The sequence below is a fragment of the Callorhinchus milii genome, unplaced genomic scaffold, assembly GCF_018977255.1.
Source record: "Callorhinchus milii isolate IMCB2004 unplaced genomic scaffold, IMCB_Cmil_1.0 Scaffold22, whole genome shotgun sequence".
Classification (NCBI taxonomy): Eukaryota; Metazoa; Chordata; class Chondrichthyes; order Chimaeriformes; family Callorhinchidae; genus Callorhinchus; species Callorhinchus milii.
The window spans coordinates 10286176-10298535 of record NW_024704763.1 but is presented as its reverse complement, the minus strand read 5'-3'; the positions used below and the strand labels follow the sequence as shown (position 1 = coordinate 10298535).

Genomic DNA, 12360 nt, shown 5'->3' with positions numbered 1-12360 from the left:
CCGCAACTATGGAGAGGAAAGTGAGTTAACATTTCAGGTCGATGCCTGACCTGCTGAGTGTTCCGAGAGACTTCTGTTTTTATTTCAGTTTTACACTATCTGAGTGTTTTAACATAGAAATGCTAGACGAGAAAAGACCAACATCCATCTAGTTCGCCTGCCACCTTCCTGGGGGTCACACGCACAATGTTCCAAACTACCTATGTACTATATCCCATAAAACTAATCTGTGTTTGAAAGAATCAACATTTCCTGTTTCAACTTTCTTTCTTGGGAGCCTGTTCCATAGGTTCACTGAAATAGTGTTTGCGCAGATTCATTCTGAATTTACCCGCTTCAATCACAGGCTGTATCTTCTGGTTTTACTATTCCGGTTCAGTTGAAACAGCCCGTCATGATCTGCATTGTCTAATCCCTTTAGAATCTTAAAGATAGCAATCATATCGGCTCTCAATCTTCTCTTTTCCAGCAGTTCATGGCCAATTTACTTAGTGGCTCCTCATAGTCCAGTCCTTTCGTTCCCTCACTCATTTTGGTTGTCCTCCTCTGTATTGTCTCAATTTCTCCAACATCCTTTTTGTACTGCGGCGACAAACTGTACACAGTACTCTTAAATATAGTCACCAGTGATTTATACAGTGGCAGGAATACCCCACTATTTAAGCTTGCTATTGATTTTTTGATACATCTTTACTCACCGCCACGGATCATTGACAGAAGAGCTTGAATTTACTGTCAATCAGGACCCCCAGGTCCTTTTCATTTTTCCTTCTGTTTAAATAATAGTCCCTGCCAACAATTTTTATTCCCATGTAAAGTACTTTATATTTCTCCACATTAAATTTCATCTGCCACCGATCTGCCCAATTTCCAAGTATGTTCAAATCCTCCTGTAACCTATCTTGATCAGTCTTATTTGATAATAATAATAATCCTTGCATTTGATCTAGCCCTTTTCCACGTCTTCTAGACGTCTCAAAGTGCTTCACAGAATAGCCTGTAAAGTGAATTGACCGTATATTTTGTCGGCAAAATGCGGCAACCAATTGCGCACAGCAGCGTCCCACAAACAGCCATGGATTGAAGTGACCAATTTATTATTGTTTTTTTTTCTTAAGAGATTATTATCAGGCATATGGAGTAAGGAAACTTGCCTATGCTTTCACCCTGCCAGGAATGCAACCCAGGTGTCTTGCTTGCAAAGCGAGTGCTCAACCACTGAGCTACAGTGGTTAGAGCACTCTTCAGCATAGGACACCAATTCCGCTTCTTACTTTTATTTTGTATCAATGAATCAAAACACACGTGGAAGCCAAACTTTCATGAATACTTTGGTTTACAAATTTTAATCTTCATATCTAAAATAGTAATAGAAGACTAAAAACGCTGAATAGTACTAATTTGAACAGATTGTGACTGGGGAGACCACTGGAAAATATTGCATTTATGTTGTTACTTTTTTCAGCTGATACAGCAGGTTCTTAATAACTCGGAAACCTGCATGAGATAAAGTGCCACATAAGAGACTTGTTAGCTAAACAGAAGCCCCCGGTATTAAAGGGACAGTGGCAGCGGATACAGAACTGTCTGGGAGACAGAGAGCAGAGAGTGGTGGTGAACGGTTGTGTTCCTGACTGGAGGGAAGTGTACAGTGGTGTCCCCCGCGGTCAGTATTGGGACCACTGCTGTTTGTGATCTGTATAAATGACCTGGACTTGGATATAGGGAGTACAATCTCCAAGTTTGCAGATGATACTAAGCTGGAAAAGTAGTAAACAGTGAGGAGGATAGTAACAGACGGCAAATGGACACAGACAGACTGGTAACATGGGCAGACACGGGGCAGATGAAGGTTCATGTGGAGAAATGCATGAGAAGTGATGCATTTTTGGAGGAAGAATGAGGAGAAGCGATATAAGCTAATGGGACAATCTTAAAGGAACAGAGAGACCTGGGGGTCATATATAGTAAATCTTTGATGGTGGCCGGACAGGCAGATAGAGCTGTTAATAAAGCATCCGGGATACTGGGCTTTATAAATAGGGGCATAGAATACACAAGTCAGGAAGTTATGATGAACCTTTATAAACACTGGTTAGGCCTCAGCTCGAGACTGTGCTCAGTTCTGGGCCACACACTTTAGGCTGGAAAAGCCGGGATTATTCTCCTTGGAGCAGAGGTCAAGAGGAGACTTACTAGAAGTTTTCAAAATGATGAGGGGATTCGATAGGGTGAACAGGAGACACTATTCCCACTGGCGGGTGGGTCGGTAACCCGAGGACACCCATTTAAAATAGTTGTTAAAAGAAACAGAGGGGAGGTGAGGAGAAATGTTTTGACACAGCGAGTTGGTGGGATCTGGAATGCATTGCTTGAAAAGCCGGTGGAAGCTGATTCGATTACAACTTTTGAAAGGGTAGATAATTATTTGGGGAGGACAAGTTTGCAGAGCTATGGGTGGGGGGGGGGAGATAGGTGGAGTGCGATCGATCAGGGCAATGAGGGGAGAGAGCGGGGAGTGGGATCGATCAACAACAAGATTGCATGTGTACAGGCCTTTCACATCAGGAGATCGTCCCAAGGTGCTGGACAGTGACAGCATTTCAGACCTGAGCTGCGGTCGGGGGAAGGGAGGGGAAGGGGGGAAGCCGATGGCATGGTCGAAGAGGAGGATCTTGAGGCGGGTCTTGAAGGAGGCTAAGAAGGGGGCGAGGTGGAGCTGGAGCCGGCTGAGCGGAGGGAGCGGGCGGGTTGGTAGGGGGTTAGGTCACAGAGGTAGGGTGGGGCGAAGCCATGGAGGGCTTTGTACGAGGACCAGGATCTTGATCCTCTGAAGGATAGGGAGCCACTGGAGTCGGGCGAGAGTGGGGGAGATGGGGTCATGGAGTTTGGTGCGGGAGAGGACACGGGCTGCAGAGTTAGTTCTGGATTATCTGCAGTTGTGGAGGGAGGAGTTGGGAAGGCCGACACGCAGGGAGTTTGCATAGTCGAGCCTGGAGGTGATGAAGGCGTGAACAAGAGTTTCAGCGCCTGAGGGGAGAGATAGTGGCGGAGTCGGGTGATGTTACGGAGGTGAGGGAAGGCAGAGCGGGTCATGGCTTGGATGTGGGGAAGAAAAGACAGTTGAGGGTTGAACAAGACCCCCAGGTTCCTGACTGGCGGTGAGTTGGTGAGTTGTGGTGTGTAACCATGGAGGGTGATGTTGCCAGAGCCTGAGGTGCGGAGGCGCTGGTGTGAGCCAATCAGGAGGACCTCAGTCTGGTTCACATTCAACTGTAGGAAATTTGCCCTCATCCGGGACTTGATGTCCTTAGTCTCCTTCAAGTCACGCCTCAAGACCCTCCTCTTCAACCATGCCATCAGCCACCCCACTTCCCCTCCCCCCCCAATCCCACTCTGAAATGCTGTTACTGGGACGCCCTCCCGACGTGAAAGGCGTTATACACATGTCATCTTCTTGTTGTAAATAGGATTGAAACAGTAAACCCAAAACAATACAAATTTATATTTATATATTGCAACTTTCACTTTGGAAGGACATCGCAAGGCAAGGTGCTTGAATACTTTCGAATACACAGAAGGAATAGAACAAGGATGCCAAAGAATATCCAAATAAAGCTGAGAATCCCACGCATCCCACCTCCACATGGAAATCACAGAAATAGATTGTTGGAATGGAATGCACTCTCTCCGTGGAGGGACGGATCCTGCTTTATCTAATTCCGGGCAAACCTTCGTTCAGGTTGGCAAGAATCAAGTTTGAGGACGGACCCCAGTGCGCTTGGGGTAATTGCTGGAGTCTAATCACAGCTTGCCATTGATAATATAATAATAATCTTTGCATTTGATCTAGCGCATTATCACATCTTTGAGACCTCTTAATGCGCTTCACAGAATATATTGTAAAGTGAATTTTACAATTGGCTGCCACGTTTCACCCACAAAATGTAGTTAATTAATTTTATATTGTATCCTTTGAAATGTCTTGAAGACATGATAATGCAAGGATGTAAGGATTATTATTTTTTATTGTTAATTTCTATATTAAATTATAAATGATACCAAGTACTCCAAAATCAGCACTTTTACAAAACTTGAAAAAAGTGAAAAAGCATTTATTTCAGTGAACTAACATTTTAGAAAAACACAAACAATGTGTGAATATTCCAGCACATAATACCATCTGCTATACACCAGTCACTACACACCACAGGACACAGTCACTATGGTGCCTGGAACGATAATGAATGATATATTCACTGAGGACTTGGCAACTAAACCCATTGTAATGCTGCTGTAAACTAGGAAGGATTGTAACAACATTGCGTTCAGTTTGATCCAGTCGACCCAAAACCACCGGCACCGCGATTCGTCTCATCCAGGTTCTGCAAAAAAAAACATAAATTGAATGTTCACACCTAACTTGTCCCCCTTGTCCCCCCACCCCCAAGATTGCCCAATACATTAATTACCTTTAACTCTTCAAGTTCCGGGTAGTAGATACGCTCACAGATCAGTTGAGCGATTCGATCACCTTTTTTAACTACATGAGAAAAAGAAATACAACACTAAGTAAGTTTCTTTCACACCATCTCCAACATGAAGAACCTTCACAGAAAGCTTCCTCATACAAGTTTGTAATGTAGCTTTTAGGGCAGGAACCTAAAATGACTAAATCTTGGGTTATAAGGACTGCTGCTGCTGTCATTTCCTGCTTTGCCCATATGCAGGAAAGCGGGACGTGACATTGATTGTGACCTAATGACCTGGAAGTTGGCCATCTTAGCGCAAAAACAAGTGGGCCAACAGTCCGTAGAGCCCCTATGTTAAGCAAATTTGTCGTATGGGGAAGCACCTTATAGCAGGCAGACTGCTAATGCTCAAGAACTGTGCCTCTTACTATGAATATTACAGGATCCGAACCATAGAGTCCACAGGGTGTGAACAAACGTGTCCAAACGGAGCTCCCTACATAGCGACCACTTAACAAGCTGTTAGCCCTGTGTGTTTGTCCACTTTAAACCCTGGTAATATCAGCAAAGGCCCAAGTGATGATAGATACAGAGTTGCTGGGAACACTCAGCAGGTTAGGTAGCATCTATGGAGAGATGCTGTCTGACCGAGTGTTCCCGGTGATTTCAGGTTGTATTTCAGATTTCCAGCATCTGCAGCATTTTGCCTTTTGATGATAGATCCAATTATCGCTTACCTTCAAAGGTTTCTTTGCTGAAGTTGAAGAGAACCACACCAACATTTCCTCTGTAATCTTCATCAATAACACCAGCTGCAAAAGGGAAAGATATTTTACTTTATTTATCTATCTCCTGAAACAACACTCATCTCCCCAGATACAATGCCCTGTAACAAAGTGGGAATCTACAAATTTTAATACAGTGGAAGCAGCTTCAACTGGACGCTGGTTAACCTCAGACGCCAGGTAAACTGGACAAAATGCCCAGCATTCATTTGTATCCTTACCCATTTTAAATATAACAGTTAATTAATACAACAATACGGATAATCCGGACAAAATGACACACCTGTCACCACTGAATATACTCACTCGCTCCAGGATGGCGATGGGTGGACTAAGATTACGATTCACATCATCTCCAGCCATTCACAAGTGGCTGGAGTTGGGCTGTCAATCAGTGGGGGTGGAAGGGGGGCAGAGGAACGGGGAAGAAACAAGGGAGGCAATGTGAGGAGTCAAATTCTGATTCATTGACAACAGACTCCAGCCAGTTGGATAACTAATTCAGACAAAACACCAAAAGTTTGCTTCAGTCAAGCTACCACTTCTGATTCAGTGAAGAAGCAGTACCTATGTCTAGGAGCAGGTACAGCCCTTTAAAAGTTTGCTGATTTCCAGAGGCAGAATTTCTTTGAAACATTCCTCCCTCAAAACTGAACCAGAGTTAGAAAGAACTATTGCGCCACCACCCGGCTTAACTCAAAATGACCAGAGAACTATACAACATGAGCATGACTTTGGGGGATAGATTGGACTGAATCAAGTTAGCAATGTAGTCCAGGATCCTGTTTGCCTTGTTTATTCATATCTTACCCTGTTTGGAGATGGTGAACAAAGAGTCAATTGCCTTGCTGAAGTACACTTATATTCTACATACATATTTCAGTCATCTGTACTGAACTTGATTTACATTAATCCGGTGCATACCATGATTAAAAGTTTTGGCAGCCTCCCCCCAATTGCCTTCAGCCATCAACGTCTTACGTGGAGCCAGCTGCTAATTTAAGTATCTTGTAATTCTAGATTATTTATGAATACTAAGAACAGGAAAGGTTCTAGCACATAAATAATATAGAACTGCATGTTCTGTGCAAGGAACAAAGTTACAAAACTCCCACATGTATTATTCCCACCTCCCAGTATCATAACATTTTCATTACCTATAAATGCCACTTATATCCAAAAGCTCAGCAAGACCTCACGCCATCAATGAGTTGACGTTTGTCAAGCACATATCAACTGACGCATGCATCCATCACCAGCAACTAGTTTATTTCAGCAAACAAGCAGCTATGCAAACATGTATACTAAAAAGATTCTGAAATGCAATTTCAAAAAGAGCTGTAAACAACTCGCCCTCTGCCCACAGCAGCTCTCCTCGTGGCTCAGCTCGTCCCATGGTGCTGGCAGCGCACTGATGTTCATTACATGTGAGTCTGGGCAGCTAATGGTACACAGTATTCACCTCAGAGAACATCGCAGCCAAACCACATTCTCTTCTTGGCTCAGCGTGAAGCTTGGCCACTGTATAAAGTTGTTGTTGATGACTACACTCCATTGGACAGCAATCAGGAGTGGAATTCCTGCCTTTTCCAACCAGGGTAACTGGCACACCCACCGCTGCTCTCGCTGACCCAGGCCAGGCCAGGGCAGGGCAGGCCAGGGCAGGGCAGGGCAGGGCAGGGCAGGCCAGGGCAGGGCAGGCCAGGGCAGGCCAGGCCAGGGCAGGGCAGGGCAGGGCAGGGCAGGCCAGGCCAGGCCAGGGCAGGGCAGGGCAGGGCAGGGCAGTCTGGCTCAGCATTCCATTATCATAGAATCATACAGTGACTGTACCTCGTACGTAAATAACCACTCAATAAATTAAAAATTTTATCTGGAGGACTGTCAGTCAGGACACCAGAAATAACTGCCCTCCCTCCTTTTTTGAATAGTGTCATGGGATATTTAACATCTACCAATGCCAAAGGACCTTAGTTTAATGTCTCATCAGAAGGACAGTACTTTCAACAATAAACATTGTGCGACACTGCACTGGAGTGTCAGCCTAGACTAGCAATTCAATTCCCAACATTGGGCCTGAACCCACAAACTTCTGCCTTGGAGCGAGAGCACTACTGACAATTGAAACATCAGAGAAACTCTCAAATGTAGTTTATTTCACTAAATACAGAAATATAGCCAGGAAGTGAACATAAAATACAACCGACATCCTGATATGGTTTTAACATTAAATAAAATGGTGACTACTGTATACATGCATTAACTTCATGTGAAGTAGGTGTCAGCATTTTTTTTAAACAAGAACATAGGATTCGTAGAAGTCAAATATATTTTCAGACGCAGGAAATATTAAGATTTATATATATATCTATACACACTATAGTTCCAAAGAACCATACATAGCATAGTTCAGATTCAAGCTAAATCTGTGTCTGTTCTGATGGACAGTAAAATACAAAGTCACTCCACTTTACTCAATACAAGGATTATTATTATTAAAGATCCATTCAAAAAGTCAAGGGAGTTTCTCATGGTGTGTTGGGCAAACAACCCTCCAGAAAATATTAGTCATTCACTTTCAAGGCTGTTTATGAGATATTGCTATATGCAAACAGGCTGCCGTGTAAAAACCTGCTAAATGCTTTGATAAGGCGTTCTATCAAATATATATCAGTCAACCTATCAACAATACAATTACATTTACATAATCTCAAACACATCACGCTGGGCATCAGAGCCGGGGTGAGTGGGGGGAGCCAGGGAAGATGACTGAAAGCACAGTGAAAACTCTGTACAAATTTGCTTAATATTCCCCTTTATCTCACATTTCGTAAAATACTTTTCAAGTTGGGAAAGCACTTTACAGTATATCCTGTGAAGTGCAGTGACTGCATTTTGTGAACGAATTCAGAGCAAATTTGTACACAGCAATTATCCTCTAGTCACAACTAATGGAAATTCTCCTATTGACTATCAAAGCCCTCGTCATTTTAAAGTGCTCAATTAGGTTCCCCTCAACCTCCTCTATTCTAATGAAAACAGGCCCAGTCTCTGCCCGTAGGTCAAACCCCATCCCGGATATCATCCAAGTAAATCTACCCTCACCCTCTCTATAGCCCTTCCTAAAGTGGGTGACCAAAATTGGATACTCCTATAAAAGTGATCTAACTGATGATTTATAATAACAATAATCCTTACATTTGGTATAGTGTCTTATCACATACAGATTAAGCATCAACTCTTTTGCCTTATATTCTATGGCCCTATTTATAAACCTAAGATCCTATTTTCATGTCACTAGCAATCTCACAAATACAGTAGCAAACATGTTTTTACCTCCAACGTCAATGAAGTATTTTGATGCCAAACCCGATCTTGGTGCTGGAAAAGAAAAACAGGAAACACCAGTGAAACATGGGGCATTGCTGCAATCATTATCTTCCCTTGAATGGAGTTAAATAAACAAAAAATAGTCTTTTCGGCATGATTTCACAAAAGAGAGGAATTCTACCTAGGTCTAGATTTACTCTATAGGTTTTCTGAGAATTTGGTGACTTGTTGAATTCAGTCTTAATGTTGAAGCCAGTTTTCTATAATTCCTAAGAACTTGCAGAAAACCAACTCTGAAATGTCAGAAAATCTAGATTTGGGTGAATTTCTTCCCTGTAGGTTCTATATATATCCACGACAGAGCAATTTTCCTATTAGATAAGTATTAAGAGCAGTATTAGTGCAGGGTGCATAAACTTTAAAAAAAAGGCATCTATCATAAAACATTCAGATGGGATTGGCAGAACAGAAAATGTAAAACAGAATACCATGTGAACCATACGTTCACATGGTGACAATTTCTGGAATTTATTAAGTGCATAAACAATATTTAAAACAACAACTTGTATTTATATAGTGCCCCTCATGCAGGGTACGTCTCATAGCGCTTGATAGTGCCAGAGCACGACACCAAGCTGGAGGAATGACCATGGAGGAATGATGAAGAGAAAGGTCTTCAGGCGCGACGGGGAAGGAGGAGGCGAGCAAAAACAAATAAACTGAATTCAGCTGTTAGTAATAATGGCAAAAGGTGTAAACTTGTGGAAACTGGTTTAACATCGGGATTGCTTTTTACGCCAGCACTCACCCACTCTGCCGTAGCAGCCAGGAGGGAGTGCAATCTGGATGTCAGTCTTCACAATGGCTTTATCTTGAGGTGGGATGATGTAGTCATAGGCACTGCGGACAACATTGAGAGCTGAGAGCAAGTGTCAGCTCCTCTCCCCCCTTATATATACACAACTCCACCATACACACCTTATACACACATATCCCTCATAAAAATATACAATTTATATACAAACACCCCATCACACCCCTTATACATAAATCCCCCCACCCCACACACGTACCTTATACACATACCCTTATAGACACACACCTTATATATGCGCGCACACCTTATAATACACAACTTGTATACACAACACCCCGACACATACACCCCTTATAACCCCCTCTCCCTTATAAAACCCCCACCCTCTATACAATCCCTTAAATACACCCACATTATTCACAACTCCCCTCCCTCCAGACACACATTTTTTTTGCTCAGCCGGGTGTCTGACACATGTGGAAACCCATCACTGTGCTTAAAAGTTTCCAAAGTAAACTGAGATTTCCATGTATCCCATCTACACATGGAAACCCAGAGATAGACTGTTGGACTGGAATGTGGACTCTCTCCCCGGAGGGACACATCCCACTTACTTAATTCCAGAACATAGGCTTGGGGACTATATATAACATATAGCCAAGGCTTGGGGACCCACACACACACCTTATGTACAGTATATAAACACCGTATATACACACGCACCTCATATACATGTGCACCTTATATACAGTGTATATACACACAACTTATATACAGTATACACACACCTTATATACAGTATATGCACACACAACACACACCTTATATACAGTGTACACACACCTGCCTTATATAAGTACATCCACACACACGCGCCTTATATACAGTATATGCACACTCACGCCTTATATACAGCATATCCACACACGTGCTTATATACAGCATATCCACACATGCCTTATACACAGTATATCCACACACACGCCTTATATACAGCATATCCATTCGCACCTTATACACGGTATATATACGTGCACCTTATATACAGTATATACACACACACGCTTTATATACAGTATAGACACACACGCGCCTTATATACAGTATATCCACACGCCTTATATACAGTATATCCACACACGCCTTATATACAGTATATCCACACGCCTTATATACAGTATATCCACACGCCTTATATACAGTATATCCACACGCCTTATATACAGCATATCCACACACGCCTTATATACAGCATATCCACACACGCCTTATATACAGCATATCCACACGCCTTATATACAGTATATCCACACGCCTTATATACAGCATATCCACATGTGCCTTATATGCAGCATATCCACACGTGCCTTATATACAGCATATCCACACGTGCCTTATATACAGCATATCCACACGTGCCTTATATACAGCATATCCACACGTGCCTTATATACAGTATATCCACACACACGCCTTATATACAGTATATCCACACACACGCCTTATATACAGCATATCCATACGCACCTTATACACAGTATATATATACGCTCCTTATGCACAGTATATACACACACGTGCCTTATATACAGTATACACACACGTGCCTTATATACAGTATATACATGCATGCACCTTATAGACAGTATATACACACATGTGCCTTATATACAGTATATACGCAAGTGCCTTATATACACGCATGACTTATATACAGTACATACACACACGTCTTACATACAGGACACACACACCTTAGATACAGTATATACACACGCACGCTTTACGTACGGTATATACATGCGCACACCATCTATACAGTATACACACATCTTATATACAGTATGAATGCGCGCACCTTATATAAAATATATACACCATATATACATATACACACATGCCATACAGTGTGTACACACACACCTGACATACAGTACACACACCTGACATACAGTACTCACACCTGACATACAGTACACACACCTGACATACAGTACACACACCTGACATACAGTACACACACCTGACATACAGTACACACACCTGACATACAGTACACACACCTGACATACAGTACACACACCTGACATACAGTACACGTACGCAACTTACATGCAGCTCACGCCTTATGCTCAGGACACGCCGTATATTCAGGACACGCGCGCGGCCCTTCGTACGCGGGACACACACACTCCTCAGATACAGGACAGACAGATGTTATACACAGATCACTGACCTGTACAGATCGTGTCCGGCGGCGCGGGCCGAGCCCCGGGTCGGGGTGTGGGCGTTGGTTGTCAGTTTGGAGAAGCGCAGCCGCTCCTCTCGGGGCCGCTTCACGGGGGCCGCGGCGCTCGGGCTCTCGGGCCGCGGGACAGCGCAGAGGCCGCAGCCGCCATCACAGGCCGTGGGGGCGGGGCACAATTTAGCGCCGAAATCTAAACCCCGGATCACCCCGAGACCCCGCCCCCTCCGAGACCCCGCCCCTCTGAGACCCCGCCCCCTCCGAGACCCCGCCCCTCTGAGACCCCGCCCCTCTGAGACCCCGCCCCCTCTGAGACCCCGCCCCTCCGAGACCCCGCCCCTCGGAGATCCGCCTCCATGGCAACCGCCCCCCCCCTTGAGCTCAGTCCATAAAATACTGTCACTGTTTGCAGAGAGGAGAGGGGGGAGAAGGGGGAGGGGGGGGAGAGGGGGAGGGGAGAGAGGGGAGAGAGGGGAGAGGCGGGAGGGGAGAGAGGGGAGAGAGGGGAGAGGCGGGAGGGGAAGGGGGGAGGGGGGAGAGGGGGGAGGGGAGGGGGGGAGGGGAGAGAGGGGAGAGGCGGGAGGGGAAGGGGGAGGGGGGAGAGGGGGGAGGGGAGGGGGGAGGGGGGAGGGGGGAGGGGAGAGAGGGGAGAGGCGGGAGGGGAAGGGGGGAGGGGGGAGGGGGGAGGGGGGAGGGGAGAGAGGGGGGAGGGGA

General features: G+C 44.6%; 1 protein-coding gene across 1 annotated transcript; it reads right to left on the bottom strand.

Annotated features, from left to right (window-relative positions):
* Positions 1-4099: 4099 nt before the first annotated feature.
* Positions 4100-11754, bottom strand: LOC103173097 (deoxyuridine 5'-triphosphate nucleotidohydrolase, mitochondrial; the record flags this gene model as incomplete). Its single annotated transcript, XM_042343102.1, is given in 6 exon segments — positions 4100-4385; positions 4473-4543; positions 5210-5284; positions 8591-8635; positions 9393-9484; positions 11638-11754. Coding segments are annotated over 6 exon segments (457 nt in total), but the record flags the coding sequence as incomplete, so codon positions are not given.
* Between the last annotated feature and the right edge of the window lie 606 nt (positions 11755-12360).